General features: G+C 54.0%; 1 protein-coding gene across 1 annotated transcript in view; it reads right to left on the reverse strand.

Moving 5' to 3' along the window:
• LOC134979927 (cytosolic phospholipase A2 delta-like) overlaps positions 1–18,993 on the reverse strand; it is a 180,918-nt gene that overhangs the window by 77,350 nt on the left and 84,575 nt on the right. The window contains exons 13-15 of the mRNA XM_063946540.1: positions 6,350–6,572; positions 3,438–3,555; positions 1,514–1,651 (exon numbers count right to left, since the gene is read on the reverse strand). Coding sequence (XP_063802610.1) covers positions 1,514–1,651; positions 3,438–3,555; positions 6,350–6,572 — 479 coding nt within the window. The remainder of the gene's footprint in view (positions 1–1,513; positions 1,652–3,437; positions 3,556–6,349; positions 6,573–18,993) is intronic.

Genomic DNA, 18,993 nt, shown 5'->3' on the forward strand with positions numbered 1-18,993 from the left:
GCCTCCTAGAGGTGATTCTGTAGGAGTGCTAGAGAATCAGAGGACAGATGGATGGTTGGACAAACCAAGGTGGGATCTGGTCTCTAGGTCGACAGTAACTAGGTCGACTACTATTGGTCGACAGTAACTAGGTCGACTACTATTGGTCAACAGTAACTAGGTCGACAGGGCCTCTAGGTTGACATGTTCTAGGTCAAAAGGTCGACATGAGTTTTTCACAATTTTTTTCTTTTTCTGACCTTTTTCATACTTAACGATCCATGTGGACTACGATTGGGAACAGTAACCTGTGCAGAGCGCATTGAGGCACCTTGCCCAAAGCATAACGAGCGCAGTAAGCCATGCGAGGGGACACGGTGCACTAATTGGTGTTCCCCGTCACTGTACGGAGAAAACAACACCAAAAAAAACATAAAAAAATTAATGTTGCCCTTTTGACCTGTCGACCTACAGACCCTGTCGACCAATAGTGGTCAACCTAGTTGCTGTCGACCTTGCATACCACACCCGCCAAGATCAGGGTTACAAGTACAGAATCAATGTAGTAGTCCAAGCTAGGTCAGAGTCATAAGTGGATGTGCAAAACAGAAAGACAAGTTATGGTCACAGGCAGAGAATTACAACGATAGACAGGCCGGGCTTGATATACAGAGGATCAATCAGAATGCAATACTGGAAGTAACACTGGAGAACAGTCATGAGACCTGATACTCTGGCACTAGTATGGTGTACAGAGTACGTTTATACAGGTAGGGCAATCAAACTTCATGACAAGCTAATGTAATTGGTTAGAGCTGAAACAGTTCTTCCCTGTAGTGCTGTGTGCCTGCCCCTAGAAGCCATACCTGTAGCACTCAGGACAACTGGAAATAGGTGCTGTACACAGCCCGGATCTACTGCAGATGTAAGCAGTAGAGAGCCATTGGTTGCACATCACAGACCAGCCACAGTAGTGATGATGGAGGTCCCACTACCGCAAGCAGACAGTCACTACCTGGCTAGTTGCCATGTCATTAACCCCTCCCATCCCCCTCAGGGGTGGACTGTGCACACCCCAACGTGGCTTATCAGGATTTTTTTTAAATCCCCTTAGGAAATGAATGTCTTCAGACTTAGCCCAAGCATGTTCTTCAGTACCAAAGCCTTTCCAGTCAATCAGGAAGTTGAGGACTCCATAACATATGTTGGATTTAAGAATTTTCTTGATCTCAGATTCTTCCTGCTCTTTAACACAAATAGGATGAGGATGGGATTGAAGAGTAACAGAGGCTTACGTAGTGTAATATGGAATAATTTTGGAAACCATAGAAACTTGGGCAATAGCATGCGGAATACTCCTGTATTAATCACCTTTAGATGCCTTGAAAGGTTCAACAGTGGCAGTATATTGTGACAAGTGATGGCATCAGAACTTACCCTGTATACAGATATTATTGACTTATACATATATTTACATGACTTGTGTGTTACATTTGTATGTGGAGACAAAGAAAGCACAAACACTGAGTGGTACCTTGCAGATAGCAAATACGAGGCTCTGGGTGTTTTTTCATCAATCTTCCCATGTAGAATTCACTTCCAAAGTCCTCTGTCCGGATGAAAGCACCGTATTTCATGAGTCCTACTTCATATGGGGTAAACTCACACCACTCTGAAATCACACATGTCAACTATTAAATAGGTTTCACACTTTATTAATTAATTTTTTTAATACTCATTTCACTTTATCACATATTTCTTGAAGACCCCATCACCGAAGAGGCAGTGCTATGGATGGGGACGTTGGTGTCATGAATCAATGTTAAACTTAACTTTACCAAAACAGTTTGTCATTACTATAAAAAAAAAATCAGTAGTATCCCTCACAGTTATAGAGATGAATTGTTGGGACTTTCTCCTGAGGAACATGCATCCCAAATGTTCAAATATTGATCTTTACAGATGATTTATGTAAAAGGGAGAGATCTTGTTAAACTATGTTAAACTTCTGTCCCGGCTTCAAACTAATCCTGGCTGCTAATGCTCTGTCAGAACTCAGAATATGATTTAGCGGTTTATGTACTAAGCCCTGAATGGAGATAAAGTACCAACCAACCCGCTTACAACTGTCATTGTTCAAACACGGCCTGTATCATGATAGTTAGGAGCTGATTTGTTGGTATTTTATCTCTCTCCAAGACGTGGTATTTTTCTACTCCTGACCATTGGAGGTTGCCAGTCGAATATTATTTGTTCATAGGAGCTTACAATCTAAGGATAATATGGGTGGACACAGTAGGAACAAACAGACAGAGTAAGAGGGCAGAGTTAGGCTACAAACAGAAACTGAGAGTTAAGGGCACGTTTGCAAGTTGGGTGGCTAGATAAGAGTCTGACAAAGTGTCTGTGTTTGTGTGTGTGTGTGTGTGTGTGTGTGTGTGTGTGTGTGTGTGTGTGTGTGTGTGTGTGTGTGTGTGAGGGGGGGGGGGATTATTCCAGAAGATGTGAGTAGCCATGGAGAAATCCTGGATATGAGAGTGGGTAGAGGTGATCAGGGAGGAAGAGAGGTGGCAGTCACTAGCAGAGCGAGGGGGCATGAGGGATTATGTGAGGGAATGAGGCTGGAGATGTACGGAAGAGAGTTGTGACTGGGGTGAAAGAAGGAGATTTGATTTGATTACAAGGGGGATATGGAGCCAGTGGAGTGACTGGTAGAGAGGAGCAGCAGAGGTAGAGTGTTGAGAGAGGAAAAAGAGACAGACAGCAGAGTTAAGGAAAGAGTGGAGAGGGATGAGGCGGGGGTTGGAAGGCCAGTAAGAACTAAGAAGTAGATTACCGCAATCTAGGTGACAAATAATGAGGCATGAGGGAGAGTGTCAGTAGCTGTGAGGCTGAGAAAGAGCCTGATTCTGGAAATATTGCAGAGGGGACAATTCAACTTGCTCCTGAATTCTGCTCACAGCCAAGATTGTGGAAGCTGCATCGCTGGAGGCCACCTTGCTTTCTGTTTGGGATTTTATATATCCACTTTTTAATAGATACATTGCTCCAACATTGTGACTTATTGTGAACTTACATAGCCTCTATGTAACTCCTGCCACAACTGAGAGCTTGTATAAGTAGAGATTTATCCTTTGTGTGACACCAAGTATGGTTTACCCTATCATATCCTTTAATACCTTGCTGTGTGTTCCATGTTCTCTAATAACTTCCAGCATTCCCATACCAATATTCTAACATCCTCTTTGGGCTGAGATAAAAGATAACAAGCATCAGTTTTATTAACTGAATTCATGTTCTTCATAAATAACAACAGTTTTTTCTTGCTTTACAGGAAGCCTGTACCACCCACAATAGGTTCTCTACTAGAAAGAACAGAAAACGCTTCAGCATTTCATATTTCACTGGCATGTGTGACAAACGTCAGCTATGACTTAGAGGTCCTATATTGTGGGTACCTTTGAAATCCAGGGTGCTGATAGTGTTCTGTTTAACATTCATAGCAAGGTAAATGGGTAACGGATTCTGCCCCTTTTCCAAGGCCGCTTGTTGATCGGAAAGCTTGCTCTCGTTTCTCTGTAAGAGCAAAATAAAAGCTGTGAATGAAGCCTCTATTACTCACTAGCACACTGTGCCATATATACACTTAACCTTCCAGCTAATCTAAGTATACTTAGGCTCAATCTGAGAGTTACATTCTCAGCCCTTTGTGGGGTACACTAGATAGTTTCTTGCTATTTTAGTACGGGACGCGGCTAAGATACCGCCTGTTGAGATCCTGGCAGTTGAAAAACCGACACCTGTCAGAATGCCGACGCCAGAATCCCAACCTTAAGTATAGCAGGCAGGTTAGGGTCTGGGGAGTGGGGGGTTAGATTTAAGTGCCACCTGGGGGTGATGGGGTGGGGGTTAAGGTTAGGCTGCAGAGACTGGAGGTTAGGGTCAGGCTCAGGCACCACTGGAGGTTAGAGATAACATAAATGTTTGATGCAACAGATACTGCGGAATTTGTACACAGCGGATACTTGCAAAGCCACCAGTGGTATTGTCTCCTACATTGCTCATCCAACATTTGGACCTGAGGCAGTGGAAATGACTTATCCCTCCTCAATGTGTTTTGGCCTTGAGGATCTCTCTATGGCAGTGGTTTCCAAACTTTTTTGAATCACGGCGCCCTAGAATATCAGAATTTTTTTCACGGCACCCCTAGGCCAAAAATTTCTTATTGAGAAATTTAGAAAGAAATATTACATTAAGTAGATCGTGTTTATATGTCATCCTTAGGGTCAGTTGTGTGGTGAGGGACAAGATTTGCTTCTGTTTGGCCACATATTTTATGACTGGCAGCCACCAGCACTGGTTTTGCCTATTATATTGACCATGAATAATTTGAATTGGTCCTGGACCACCAACCCAGGGCACCCCTGCAGGTGTCCCGAGGCACCCCAGGGAGCCACGGCACACAGTTTGGGAACCTCTGCTCTATGGATAGATTATCACTGTTGCGGAAGACTGTCAGTCTTCTAATATTGAATGATGCTCACAAATGGGGTTGGCCTGCAGCACAATAATCAGTGGCAAGATGGATCACAGCTACTATTTGTCATGCATACATCTTGAAACAACTACCTGTGTGGCTGATTCTACCAGATTGGTGAGCACCTCTTGGGTGGCATTACACTATGCAACTGTGGAGCAATTGCATAGGTCTGACACCTGATCCTCTATTCATACTTTCACCAAATTCTACAAGTTCAATGTGTTTGTGACTAGAGATACTAGTACGCTTTACAGTCGCAAATGCAGGATTTCTAGAGGGGGTTTCCAATTGCAGTCCACAATCTCCTACTGCGGAAGTCTGGCGGAGCGGTAGAAGAACCTAGTAATGATCCTGGACATTAATGTAAATATTGGTCTTTTTATACATGGGATACTGTATGAAATATAGTATAAGCTGTATCAAGCATTTAAATACTATAAATAAGTCAAGAAAAGGAGAAACATACCATAATAAATAAATACACAAACATAATAGAACCAGTACTGCGCTTTCTAAGCACACATTCTCCCACCTCATGGTAAGTCTCCTGTCTCCTCTACCTAGTAGCTACTCTCTGGTCCAGTGCACTGATTGAGTACTCAGATCCATATACACATCAAACTTAGTAGAAGAATCTGCTACCACTGGGCATGTGCAGCAGCTCTGCATTGTCCCTTAAACAGCGTTTGCCTATGCTTTAGAACATCTACATTATTGCCAGCGTTCCCCAGCATGGGTAAAAGAGAAAATCAGTTTCTCTGAGTCTATCTGGGGGGCACTGCGCTCCCACCCTATTTTTGTTCACAATGGTTCTGTTCACTCCAAGTTTTGAGTGTGGCTCTGGTTTAAGTGTTTCTTTGTATCAGGCTATCATACATTTGGATTATGGGCTTTGTTAAGCATACTTGCCTACCCTCTCGGAATGGCCGGGAGGCTCCCGAAAATCGGGTGACCCTCCCGGCCCCACGGAAGAGCAGGCAAGTCTCCCGGAATCAGTGGTCCCCCTGCCCATCCGCCCACTTAGTGTGTAAAGTGGGCGGTCCGGGCAGTTGATGACGTGATTCTTGCTGAATTGCGTCATCATAGCCACGCTCCCTGCAGTGTAATGCCGGGGATAGTGGCATTACAGAGCGGGGGACGTGGCTTAAAGGATGTGCCACGGTAACTCCGCCCCATCCCAACCCTGCTCCACCCCCGTCCCGCCTCCGGTCCACCTCCTCCCCACGTCACATCCCTCCCCTGCCCCCCTGCTAAGCCGACCTGGCTGCTCTCTCCCGCAGAGAGCAGCCAGAATGTTGGCAAGTATGTTGTTAAGTTGAAACTGAATCCTAGGCTGATAAGATGTAGAGGCGAGCGCTTAGTTCCAAACAAGTTTACGTTCATATGCCAGCTCTTTACTGTGCCCTCTTAACCCCAGAGTTGCCAGTGTTCCCCAGATGGACTAAGAGAAATGGATTTAATGGTGAGAACCAAAAACCCTCTTTTCATTTTCATGTCCTATTTATGTAGTGATCTTTATAGTTCCATTAAATAGCCAGCAGATGTCCCTGTAGCTCTACAGAAGATGCTAAGCCACATCATTGTCAGTATCAATTAGGACAGTGATATTGTCATGGTATAAAAACATACTAGCAAGGCTATATTGTTAGTGATGCTATTCCTTTGTGGTACTGAAACCATTTCTGAGTGAGGTTACATTGCAAGGTCATTAGACTATTAACGGCTTACCTACTTCATAAGTGAATCATAGAACTTCTGTACATTTGTCTTAATGTACATCCAATGTATGAAATCCAATATTTCCCTATTAGCAAGTTCAATGCTTCTTACCCCATCATGGAACATGGATTCAATCATCAGCCCCCAGAGGTCGGTGAATGAGGTTTTCTGACCATCTGTAGATGCCTGTTGGAGCTCCCTGCGATAGTATTTCATCCTCTCCATTGAAAAAGTGCTCATTTTCGTCCTCGTCACATGATCCTTAGCTGTCTTTATTGACTCAGATATCTGGATCTGTGACCACTCTGGATCCTCATAAAGCTTGCTCATGGTCCTAATTAAAAGTAAATGATAAAGTCTCCAAAAAGAAATTGACCATGTAGTTTCGTAATTCTGTTTCAGGTGCAGGTGGTAGTGTAAACTTGGTAACATATTCATAGAGGGACCCATATCTTTGTTTTAAACATATATTATGAACTTACAAATCCAATGTTCTAAATTCCCTTTACCCATCACACTGTAAAACAATGGGACTCATTTAAGGATTCACAATGATTGATTTACAGGCAGAATTAATAGAACCAACTTTAAAAAGTCATCCAGGAAGAAAAATTAACTCTGAGGGTGTGTACACATGGTGAGATTCCGGCTATGCCCGATTCTCACTATGCGACAGGGGCCGGGTCGGCACATAGTCAGTATCGCAAGCACATAATGAGTGTGCTTGCGATACTGGCTATGTGCGATTTTGGCTAAGTGTCAATTTTGACCCGGCCCCTGTTGCATAGTGAGAATCGGCATAGCCCGAATCTCACCATGTGTACACACCCAAGGTCAAAATTGACTTGCCTGCACAGTCTATCTTTTCTTTCGATGCCGACCGCGCGGGACCGCGCATCGGCATCGAATCGGGATCGCAAGGTGACTGTCACCTTGCGATCTGCACTAACTTTTCTTCCGATTCTGACTATATAGTCAGAATCGGAAGAAGAAATCTCACCGTGTGTACACACCCTGAGACCTGCAGTCAGGCTGGTCTGAAGCATATTTTTTACTGTCTAATAAGTATTGGTTTAGGTAATTTCATTGAGTAAGATGCAAATGTGTCAATATTTCATTATGAGCAACAATTTCATTAATAAACCCAAAAATAAGCCATAGCACAATATAAAACAGTGTTTAATATAGTTTATCAACTAAAACCCCCCACAAACATTTATGTTTTGTCATGCCATGAATGGCAGCCTGTTTGTACAACTGTGATGGAACAATGGCCCTCATTCCGAGTTGATCGGTCGCAAGGCGAATTTAGCAGAGTTACACACGCTAAGCCGCCGCCTACTGGGAGTGAATCTTAGCTTCTTAAAATTGCGACCGATGTATTCGCAATATTGCGATTACTAACTACTTAGCAGTTTCAGAGTAGCTCCAGACTTACTCTGCCTGTGCGATCAGTTCAGTGCTTGTCGTTCCTGGTTGACGTCACAAACACACCCAGCGTTCGCCCAGGCACTCCCACCGTTTCTCCGGCCACTCCTGCGTTTTTTCCGGAAACGGTAGCGTTTTCAGCCACACGCCCCTGAAACGCCGTGTTTCCGCCCAGTAACACCCATTTCCTGTCAATCACATTACGATCGCCGGAGCGAAGAAAAAGCCGTGAGTAAAAATACTTTCTTCATAGTAAAGTTACTTGGCGCAGTCGCAGTGCGAACTTTGCGCATGCGTACTAAGCGGATTTTCACTGCGATGCGATGAAAAAGAACGAGCGAACAACTCGGAATGAGGGCCAATGTATTGGTACTGAGTCTGACCTTAGTGGCTAGTAGTAGAGGACGCTTTGGAAGGCATCTATGAATGTGGAGTGCTGACAGGAGGAAGGGGGACGAGTACTAAAATGACCACACACACAATATTTAACATTGGTTTTCTACAGCAGGTTACATTGGTTTCCCTAGGGAAAAATCGGGGTGTAGAGTGGATCTTGATCCAGAGGCACCAACAGCAGGGCCGGCTCAGGGGCTTTTTGCGCCCCGGGGGGGGGGGTCATAGGGGCGTGGCTTCATACAGGGGGCGTGGTCAGTTACGCCCCCTGTACAGTAGTAGCGCCGCTGAAATGATGTGCGGTGCGCGATGACGTTATCGCGCACCGCACAGCAAAGGTCCTCTCCACGAAGGAAAACTAGACGCTACGCGTCTAGTTCCCTTCGTGGAGAGGACCTTTGCTGTGCGGTGCGCGATGACGTCAACGCGCACCGCACATCATTACAGAAAAGGTCCTCTCCACGAAGGACACGTCTAGTTTCCCTTCACAGCGGGCAGCGGGACACCGGGCAGCGGCAGCGGGGGGGCACAGCAGCAGCAGATCTTGCCGTGGTGCGGCGCCCTCCGGAAGGCGGCGCCCCGGGCAAAAGTCCTGCTTGCTCGTGGCAAGATCCGCTACTGACCAACAGGCTAAAGCTTTAGGCCTCCTCTATAACCCCGCCTCCAGGCACTGTGAGCTCAGTTTCGAGTTGGTGCCTGCAGCAGGAGGTCACTTAACAGGGGTCTGCACTGGGCAGCCCTGAAAAGCTCTCTAAGAAGGCTTCAAGGGCTGCAGCGCTGTTATGGCAGTGTGACATTCAGTGCTGCGGCGCCATCACTTCCCAAGTAGCATTGCAAAGATCCCGCGGACTGTGCCTGGGTACTTGCAGCGGAGGCTCTCAGGCTTTAGGCACACGGTCGCAGACGCTTTCCTGGTTCACGTGGCTGCTACGGGAAGGACGTAAGAGGGTCCCCCAGGTGGAACCCACCATTAAAGCGCGTTCCGTCTGTGACCTAGGGAGACGGGTCGTGGTGCTGGTGTGAAGGGGATTGCCCCCTTCTCCCCGGCGGCGCGGCGGGCAGGTCCCAGTCTGGAGGGGCTTGCATCCGAAAGGATTCAAGCCCCTCCAATCACAGCGGCGCATTTCAAACGGCGCGCCAAGCGCGAGCCAATCAGGGCTCGCGCCTTGGCCACCAATCGGAGCTCGCCGCGGCGAGCCAATCGGAGCTCGCCGCGTCATAGCTCCGCCCGCTCCCAGCGCCATATAAGAGGCGCTGCGGAGCGGGAGCGGTCAGTCGAGCGGCGGACGGCGACGGGAGAAGAGCTCCAGCGGAAGACAGCGGGTCCGGCGGCGGCGGCAGAGCAGCGGAAGAAGACGTCGGCGGAGCAGAAGAAGACATCGGCGGTGCGGGAGAAGACGTCGGCGGAGCCAAGCAGGAAGGCAGAAGACGGCGACCAGCGACGGAAGTCCGGCGGAGAGTGCTGCAGTGTGTGGAGAGCAAAAGAGCTAACGAAGCTCCCCGCTGCAGCCTCTCCCTCCGCGACAGGTAGGCGGCCTTGGGCCACCTCCACTTATTTATAAACCCTCCCTAGAGCACCAGGGACAGGCACTAGGCCTGCGGGGAGAGTCAGGCCCTGTCGGCCTGTGCGCCCAGTAGGCAGGCTCCGGCCTGTGCCCACACCAGGCCTCCGGCCTGTGCCCACACCAGGCCTCCGGCCTGTGCCCACACCAGGCCTCCGGCCTGTGCGCCCAGTAGGCAGGCTCCGGCCTGTGCCCACACCAGGCCTCCGGCCTGTGCCCACACCAGGCCTCCGGCCTGTGCCCACAGCAGGCCTCCGGCCTGTGCCCATACCAGGCCTCCGGCCTGCGCCCTTCACCCAGGCCTCCGGCCTGTGCCCATACCAGGCCTCCGGCCTGTGCCCATACCAGGCCTCCGGCCTGCGCCCTTCACCCAGGCCTCCGGCCTGCGCCCCTCACCCAGGCCTCCGGCCTGTGCCCCTCACCCAGGCCTCCGGCCTGCGCCCCTCACCCAGGCCTCCGGTCTGCGCCCCTCATTCAGGCTCCTGCCTGCGCCCCCTCCGGCTGGAAGTGGGCTGTGCAGCAGCTCTTGAGGGATCAGTGGCTGTTGTTTGAAGCCGACCGGCCCCACGCGGTGTATGGCCCAGGGGATTGGAAGTGTGGAGTAACGTTCCCGTCCCACACGTCGCCATCCCCCGGCCGTCGGGAGTGGGCCACCGTCTGCTCCAGACCCCCGTCCTTCATTGCGAGCCAAAGGCACCGGCCGGTGTCCAACATCTGGAAGGTAGGACTGGTAAATCGGGGTATACTGTTGGGCCGGGGAATTGTTCCACTGACTTGCCGGGTAGTGAACGTGATTAATTAGTCCGGTCTCTGTTTGATTGGGGTAGAACCAGTAGCCTCCAGTTGTTTAAGTTAGTTTGTTTAGGCAGGCGTAGTTGGCTGTATCGTTGTTAGCCGTAGAGTAGCCTGCAGGTAGGGAGGCTGTTCTTCTTGCCCCAACAGGAGCGGAGAGGTGCGACAATCAAGGTGACCCGCAAGTTGGAAGTGAGTATCACCCTGTGCCTGTCTGTCTGTCATCCCCCCCCCTGTATACCGGTCGGGAGGGTTTGCTCGCGGACGTGAGGACCCCCCTCTCACCACACAACGTGCGAGAGTGCGAGTGTGTGAGAATTGGGTAGCTGAGGCCTATTGGCCAGTGATGACCTTCCGCCCAGCCGGTGAAGGTCGCGGCTACCCCTGACGTGTCCCGTACTCGAGGCGGAGGTCAGGCGTACGTCTCAACCGGCATATCCCTCTCTTTCCAGACCCCCGTCGTCCGCGGTGAGGTGGTGTTCGCGCTGGTGCCTGGTCCGGAGAGCGGAGTCCCTACGCATCTGGATATCGTCTGTGACGGCGTTGCACAGGTGGGTGAAGTGACGACACCTGCACAGCGGCAGGCAGTACATCCTTGTTAGGCCGCTCACATTTGGCGTAGTCGGCAGGATGGACGGAGATCAGTCACTACCCACAGCCGAGAAGCCATGGACAGATGTGCCGAAACTACCCACTCGGAGAGGCTCGACTGCCAGCTCCACTGATGTGGTACCGAGGGGAACGGACGACGAGCGACGAAGGTCATCGCGTCGACTCAACGTCGGACCAGCCCTCGCCCACCTACCCCGTTACGACGGTCGCAATATGACCTTAGAGGACTGGAAGGCCCGACTAGAGGCGACGTTTCTCATCTATCGGGTGCCCGACGACCTGCAGGTGCCCCTCGCCCTAAATTCTCTGGAAGGCGAGGCTCGTCGGACGATTCTTTTACGACCCGACGATGAACGTGAGGAACTGGAGGAGATCTATAGTATCCTGGGGGATATCTATGGGGACACCTCCTCGGCGGGGACCCTCCGGCAGCGTCTGTTTGGCCGGTTCCAGAGGGAGGACGAGTCCATTCCCCAGTATGCCAACGCCCTCCAGGAGATGATGGGAGAAGTACGTCGGAAAGACCCCGATGGGTTTGGGGCACTCACCAACACCAGTCAGATATTGCGAGATCAGTTCGCCATGGGACTCAGGAACGTGCCCCTGAGGCAGGTGATGCTGGATAAGATATCCCAGGATGACACCCTGACCTTCCATCAGGTGGAAATCGACGCCGTAGCCAGGGACCGCAATGCCAATTACGGGCCACACGCTGTCTTTTCCCAGTGGGTGCAGCCGATCTCCGCGCCCGTGGCTAGCAGGGAGACCAACCCATTAGAGACCTGTGTGCAAGACCTGAAAGAGGCCTTTCTCCGGGTGACCAAAGAGATGAGGGAAGAGGTCTCCCAGCTGAGGGAGGAAGTGTACCGGCGTGACCAGCGGGGCACGGAGTCCCGTGAGCGGGACACCAGGCGGCCCCGTGGACGAAGCACGGGACCCGACGGCCGTCCGGGAGAGGGCCGAGGCCCTCGTTGCTACCGCTGCCATCGGTACGGGCATATTGCACGGACCTGTACCGAAGCAATCCCGGAGGCGCAGTTAAACTGACCTCCCTCGCGGTAACGGGACCACCCGTGGGGGAGAGCGATGAGGGGAGATCAGCCATTAACGAACAGGCTGAATTGGTAGGAGAGTGTCCCGTGGTAGTCAGCCGCCTCGGTGGGAAAGACCAGTCCTGCCTGTTGGATACCGGCTCTCAAGTATCCACCATTTCCGAGGCCTGTTTCCTTGAACACTACGCCCATCTCAAAAGTGAGGTGTCCGAGAGCTCCATTACCCTCACGGCAGCTAATAACCTACCCATCCCCGTGGTGGGGGTGGTGTGGATGGAAATGGTGGTTTGTGGCCGAAAGCTGGGTAGGAAGGGGCTGCTGGTAGTCAGCAGCCCGGGGCTGAGCCATGGCCCAGTGATCCTCGGGATGAATGTACTCCGACATCTCGACCAGCTCTTGTTCCAGGAAAATGGGCCACACTATTGGAAGAATTTGGGAGTCCGGCGCCCTGTCCAGCAGGCTCTCCAACAAGTGGGGCGACGGGAGACCAGGGCCCTAGGGGCAATCGATGAGCACCTGGGTCTTTTGAAGGTCGGTCACCACCAGCGCCTGGAGTTGCCACCTCGCCAAGAGGTCCTGATCCCTCTGGAAGTACGGACTCATCAGAGCCTAAATGGCATGGAGGTGATGGTAGAGCCCACTGATGTGCTGAGGGTAGGGTCTGGAGTGATGGTGGCACGTACCGTGTCGGTGGTGACCGGGGGGAAGGTCTCCGTCCGCCTTTGTAATCTCACCGATCAGCTTTGCCGAGTCCCGGCTGGGACAGTCATTGCTCAGGTGGTGGCGATTCACGAGGATAGCATTCAGGGTATGCGAAAACTCTCCCTACAGCCGGAGGCTTCCGAGGCATGGGCATTGTCTGTTCAAGTGGAGGAGCAGGAGGGGGCCTGCCCAGAGTGGAACGGTACAATTATCCGTACGCAGATGGACGTGTCGCTAGATGAGTGCGCGGCCGGGGACGTAGCCAAGCTGGACCAGATGCTCTGGAATCGTCAGAAGGTGTTCTCCCGGCATGAAGAGGATTTCGGGTATACGGAGGACCTACAGCATGAGATCCGCACCGGAGACGCCCCCCCGGTTCGGGAGCGGTATCGGCCGATACCGCCCCGGTTGTACCAAGAAGTAAAGAGCATGTTGCGTCAGATGCTGGACAACCACGTGATCCAGGAGAGCAAGAGTCCATGGGCTGCACCCATTGTCCTAGTCCGGAAGAAGGACGGGACTATCCGGTTCTGTGTGGATTACCGGAAGTTGAATAGTTGCACCGTCCGGGACTCTTACCCTCTCCCTAGGATTGAGGAGTCCCTAGCTGCACTGGGCAATGCAAAATTCTTTTCGACCCTGGACCTGGCCAGTGGGTACTGGCAAGTGCCGGTAGCTCCCCAGGATAGGGAGAAGACCGCATTCGTTACTCCCATGGGGTTGTTCGAATTTTGCCGCATGCCGTTCGGGTTGAACAATGCGCCCGCCACATTCCAGCGGATGATGGAGAGGTGCTTGGGAGACTTGAATTTTGAGGCCTTGCTGATTTACCTGGACGACATCATCGTGTTCGCCGCGACCTTGGAGGAACACTTTGCTCGACTCGACATGGTTCTTCAACGGTTGGAGGAGTACGGCCTGAAGCTCAAGCCCCGGAAGTGCCACCTGTTGAAATCCAGTTTGGAGTACCTCGGGCACGTGGTGTCACGCGATGGGGTGTACCCAACCCCCAGCAAGGTGGCGGCCGTCCAGGAATGGAAGGTGCCCACCACTGTCACGGAATTGCGGGCATTCCTGGGTTTGGTGGGGTACTACCGACGCTTCATCAAGGATTTCGCCCGGATTGCGGAACCCCTACATGCCTTGCTTCGAGGGATTGCGACCACGAAGAGAGCTGCCCTGGAGACTTGGGGAGAAGCGCAGAACCTGGCCTTTGACCGACTGAAGGCAAGTCTCACTGAGGCTCCGGTGTTGGGGTACGCAGATTTTGAGAAGCCCTTCGTTCTATACACGGATGGAAGTCTGCAGGGGTTGGGCGCGGTCTTGGCTCAGGTTCAGGATGGGCAGGAGCGGGTGATTGCTTACGGCAGTCGTAGCCTGCGAGAGACCGAAAGGAACCCCGACAACTACAGTTCCTTCAAGTTGGAATTGCTGGCGGTGGTGTGGGCCGTGACCGAGAAATTTGCAGAGTACTTGACCGCCGCTCACGTGGATATTTTTACAGACAACAACCCCCTGGCGTACCTGGAGACCGCCAAGTTAGGCACCTTGGAGCAACGGTGGGTGGCCAGGTTGGCCAAGTTCTCCTACAAGATTCGCTATCGATCGGGGAAGAGCAATACCAACGCGGATGCCCTGTCTCGCTTTCCAGTGGAAACCCCCGAACCTGGTGGAGAAGAAGATGACTGCGGAGAAGAAATGCCGGATCTCACTCGTGTGCGGCAGCCCGTGGGCGGAGAGTTGTGTCGACAGGACGCCCAGACTGCCTTACTTAGGTACACGGAGACGGACTGGGCACAGGAACAGCAGGCCGACGAAGGTTTGGACCTCATTCGACAGTGGGTACAGAGGGGTCATATGCCATCTCGCCGGGAGCAGGATGGGCTGACCGGGTTCTGTAGGAAGGTGGTGCGTCGTTGGGACCAATTGCGGGTCTGCGCTGGTACCCTACGGAGACAATGCTACTTGGAACAGGAAATGCGTACTGTTGAGCAGGTGGTCGTGCCAGAAGGCCGGGTGCGGTCAGTGGTGGAAGAGGCGCACGAGCAGGGGGCCCATTTGGGACCCTATAAAACATACCATTGGTTGAGACGCCAATATTTCGCCCCCCGGCTGCAAGCGGTCGTGGACCAGGTATGTTGTGAGTGCAGGAGGTGTGCGGTAGTTAAGCCGCAGGAACAGCATGTGCCCATCCAGACGATCCAGACCAGTCGGCCGCTGGAAATGCTGATGATCGACTACGTGTTGATCGGGGAGTCAGTAAGTGGACACCAGTATGCCCTGGTAATGACTGACCACTTCACTAAATTCACGGTAGTGGTCCCCACCCGGAACCAGACTGCGGAGTCAGCAACACGAGCGATCGTCGAACATTTCATTCGGCAGTACGGTTGCCCCGAGCGGATCCATTCGGATCAAGGGGCCTGTTTCCAGGGGCAGCTGATGGAACGCCTCTGCCAGCTTTATGGCGTTCAAAAGTCCCGCACAACACCTTACCAACCGCAGGGGAATGGCGCCTGCGAGAGATTTAACCGGACTCTGCTGCAGATGCTCCGCGTGTTGGAACGAGCTGAGAAGCAGCGATGGCCCGAACATGTTCAGGAACTGGTCTGGACTTATAACAACAGAGTCCATCACACCACGGGATTTTCCCCTTTTTTTTTGCTGTTCGGTCGACCAGGACGGGAGGCACACGACTTACAACTGTCCGGGACTGAGGAGGGAACGCCCTTCGCCCCTGCCGAATGGGTCGAGGACCACCGCCTGCGGCTGAAGGCGGCACACGAGTTGGCTGGGAGGCTGATCGCAGACCACCAGCATCCACCTGTGAGGTCCCACGAGCCTGGGTCGCTGGCCGTGGGCCAGCGAGTGTTGGTGCGAGAGGTTCGCCCGGGGGGGAAACTGTCAGAACGGTGGGAAGTTACCCCGTACCTTGTGCGCCGTCGCTTGGCCCCAGGTGGGCCTGTGTATCAAGTGGAGTCTACTGATGGGACGGGACGCCTGCGCACGTTACATCGGAGTAAGCTGCGACCTTGTCCGTTCCTGGATCCGGTGAGCGGGGCTGAGTCCCCTGTAGCGGAGGACGGAGTGGGGGCCCCTGCCTGGGAAGCTCCGGCCCCTCTGTCAGACGAGGAATGGTGGTCGCCGGTCGAGGAGAATCGGCCGGAGGAGGCATCGGAGCCTCAACCCCCAGCCGATGTGGTTGCCTCCCCCCTACCAAGACGCTCTCTGCGTTAAAATAGGGGCGTCCCGGGCCCTCGCTACGCGGACCCGAACTTTGTGTGGTCGGATTCTTGCTTTGTGGGGACCACAAAGGACAAAGGGGGGGGAAATGTGAAGGGGATTGCCCCCTTCTCCCCGGCGGCGCGGCGGGCAGGTCCCAGTCTGGAGGGGCTTGCATCCGAAAGGATTCAAGCCCCTCCAATCACAGCTGCGCATTTCAAACGGCGCGCCAAGCGCGAGCCAATCAGGGCTCGCGCCTTGGCCACCAATCGGAGCTCGCCGCGGCGAGCCAATCGGAGCTCGCCGCGTCATAGCTCCGCCCGCTCCCAGCGCCATATAAGAGGCGCTACGGAGCGGGAGCGGTCAGTCGAGCGGCGGACGGCGACGGGAGAAGAGCTCCAGCGGAAGACAGCGGGTCCGGCGGCGGCGGCAGAGCAGCGGAAGAAGACGTCGGCGGAGCAGAAGAAGACATCGGCGGTGCGGGAGAAGACGTCGGCGGAGCCAAGCAGGAAGGCAGAAGACGGCGACCAGCGACGGAAGTCCGGCAGAGAGTGCTGCAGCGTGTGGAGAGCAAAAGAGCTAACGAAGCTCCCCGCTGCAGCCTCTCCCTCTGCGACAGGTAGGCGGCCTTGGGCCACCTCCACTTATTTATAAACCCTCCCTAGAGCACCAGGGACAGGCACTAGGCCTGCGGGGAGAGTCAGGCCCTGTCGGCCTGTGCGCCCAGTAGGCAGGCTTCGGCCTGTGCCCACACCAGGCCTCCGGCCTGTGCCCACACCAGGCCTCCGGCCTGTGCCCACACCAGGCCTCCGGCCTGTGCCCACACCAGGCCTCCGGCCTGTGCGCCCAGTAGGCAGGCTCCGGCCTGTGCCCACACCAGGCCTCCGGCCTGTGCCCTCACCAGGCCTCCGGCCTGTGCCCACACCAGGCCTCCGGCCTGTGCCCACACCATGCCTCCGGCCTGTGCCCACAGCAGGCCTCCGGCCTGTGCCCATACCAGGCCTCCGGCCTGCGCCCTTCACCCAGGCCTCCGGCCTGTGCCCATACCAGGCCTCCGGCCTGCGCCCCTCACCCAGGCCTCCGGCCTGCGCCCCTCACCCAGGCCTCCGGCCTGCGCCCCTCACCCAGGCCTCCGGCCTGCGCCCCTCACCCAGGCCTCCGGCCTGCGCCCCTCATTCAGGCTCCTGCCTGCGCCCCCTCCGGCTGGAAGTGGGCTGTGCAGCAGCTCTTAAGGGATCAGTGGCTGTTGTTTGAAGCCGACCGGCCCCACGCGGTGTATGGCCCAGGGGATTGGAAGTGTGGAGTAACGTTCCCGTCCCACACGTCGCCATCCCCCGGCCGTCGGGAGTGGGCCACCGTCTGCTCCAGACCCCCGTCCTTCATTGCGAGCCAAAGGCACCGGCCGGTGTCCAACATCTGGAAGGTAGGACTGGTAAATCGGGGTATACTGTTGGGCCGGGGAATTGTTCCACTGACTTGCCGGGTAGTGAACGTGATTAATTAGTCCGGTCTCTGTTTGATTGGGGTAGAACCAGTAGCCTCCAGTTGTTTAAGTTAGTTTGTTTAGGCAGGCGTAGTTGGCTGTATCGTTGTTAGCCGTAGAGTAGCCTGCAGGTTGGGAGGCTGTTCTTCTTGCCCCAACAGGAGCGGAGAGGTGCGACAATCAAGGTGACCCGCAAGTTGGAAGTGAGTATCACCCTGTGCCTGTCTGTCTGTCATCCCCCCCCCTGTATACCGGTCGGGAGGGTTTGCTCGCGGACGCGAGGACCACCCTCTCACCACACAACGTGCGAGAGTGCGAGTGTGTGAGAATTGGGTAGCTGAGGCCTATTGGCCAGTGATGACCTTCCGCCCAGCCGGTGAAGGTCGCGGCTACCCCTGACGTGTCCCGTACTCGAGGCGGAGGTCGGGCGTACGTCTCAACCGGCATATCCCTCTCTTTCCAGACCACCGTCGTCCGCGGTGAGGTGGTGTTCGCGCTGGTGCCTGGTCCGGAGAGCGGAGTCCCTACGCATCTGGATATCGTCTGTGACGGCGTTGCACAGGTGGGTGAAGTGACGACACCTGCACAGCGGCAGGCAGTACATCCTTGTTAGGCCGCTCACACTGGCGTGGACACTGTCACCGAGCAGGAACCCCACTATACCACCGGGGTGTACTGAGTACAGTTCGGGTGTACTAACCAGGCCCGGCGACAGGGGGGGTCAAAGGGGACACCCGTCCCGGGCCCCGTCGTTGTGAGGGGCCCCAAGGTCCAGGCAGTGTAAATAATTATATATTGCTCCCGGCATCGCGGCAGCCACTGGCCGCCTGCTGTGTGGTTGCGTTTTTTTTTTAATTCAGCACACGCGCCCCCCCAGCCCTCCGGAGTCCTGTGTTCACTCTTCAGTGCCCCCAGCCCCCCCCCCCAGGTCACCTATCATCCGTTCAGCCAGTCCCCGGCCGTGCCGTGTGCTGTGCAGTGTACTGACGTTGCACCGCGCACCAGTCACACAGCAGGAAGCTCGTCCGGACCGCCCCTCCAGTGTCTCACCGCACGCGGCCTCCCTGTCTCTGCTGTGTGAGTGAGGAGCCGGACGGAGCGCCAAGCAGGAGCGGCCCAGGACACAGTACTGCAGCGGGACTTGGGGAGGCGAGCCTGGTCAATGAGCGCCGCGGAGCCGGTGGCTGTGTCACTGTCAGTGTCAGTGTGTTGCTGCTGCAGCCTGCTGGTAAGGCTTTTATCACTTCATGCATCATGTATAGGGCTTTAGGATTGGTTTGGGGCGGAATGCAGGCGGGCACATTCTGCACATTCTGCACATTATGCATGCATCTGCATTCTGCACATATGGATGCATCTGCATGCATGCATGTGCATGTCAGATGAGAGCAGAATGTCTGTGCTGTGGTAGTGGACGTAGATAGGATCCCGGCGGCCGGAATCCTGGCTGTCATCATACCGACGCCGGGATCCCGGCTGCCAGAATGCCGGCAGGCGGCCCAGGCATAT

The sequence above is a fragment of the Pseudophryne corroboree genome, chromosome 12 (assembly GCF_028390025.1).
Source record: "Pseudophryne corroboree isolate aPseCor3 chromosome 12, aPseCor3.hap2, whole genome shotgun sequence".
In the NCBI taxonomy this organism is placed as follows: Eukaryota; Metazoa; Chordata; class Amphibia; order Anura; family Myobatrachidae; genus Pseudophryne; species Pseudophryne corroboree.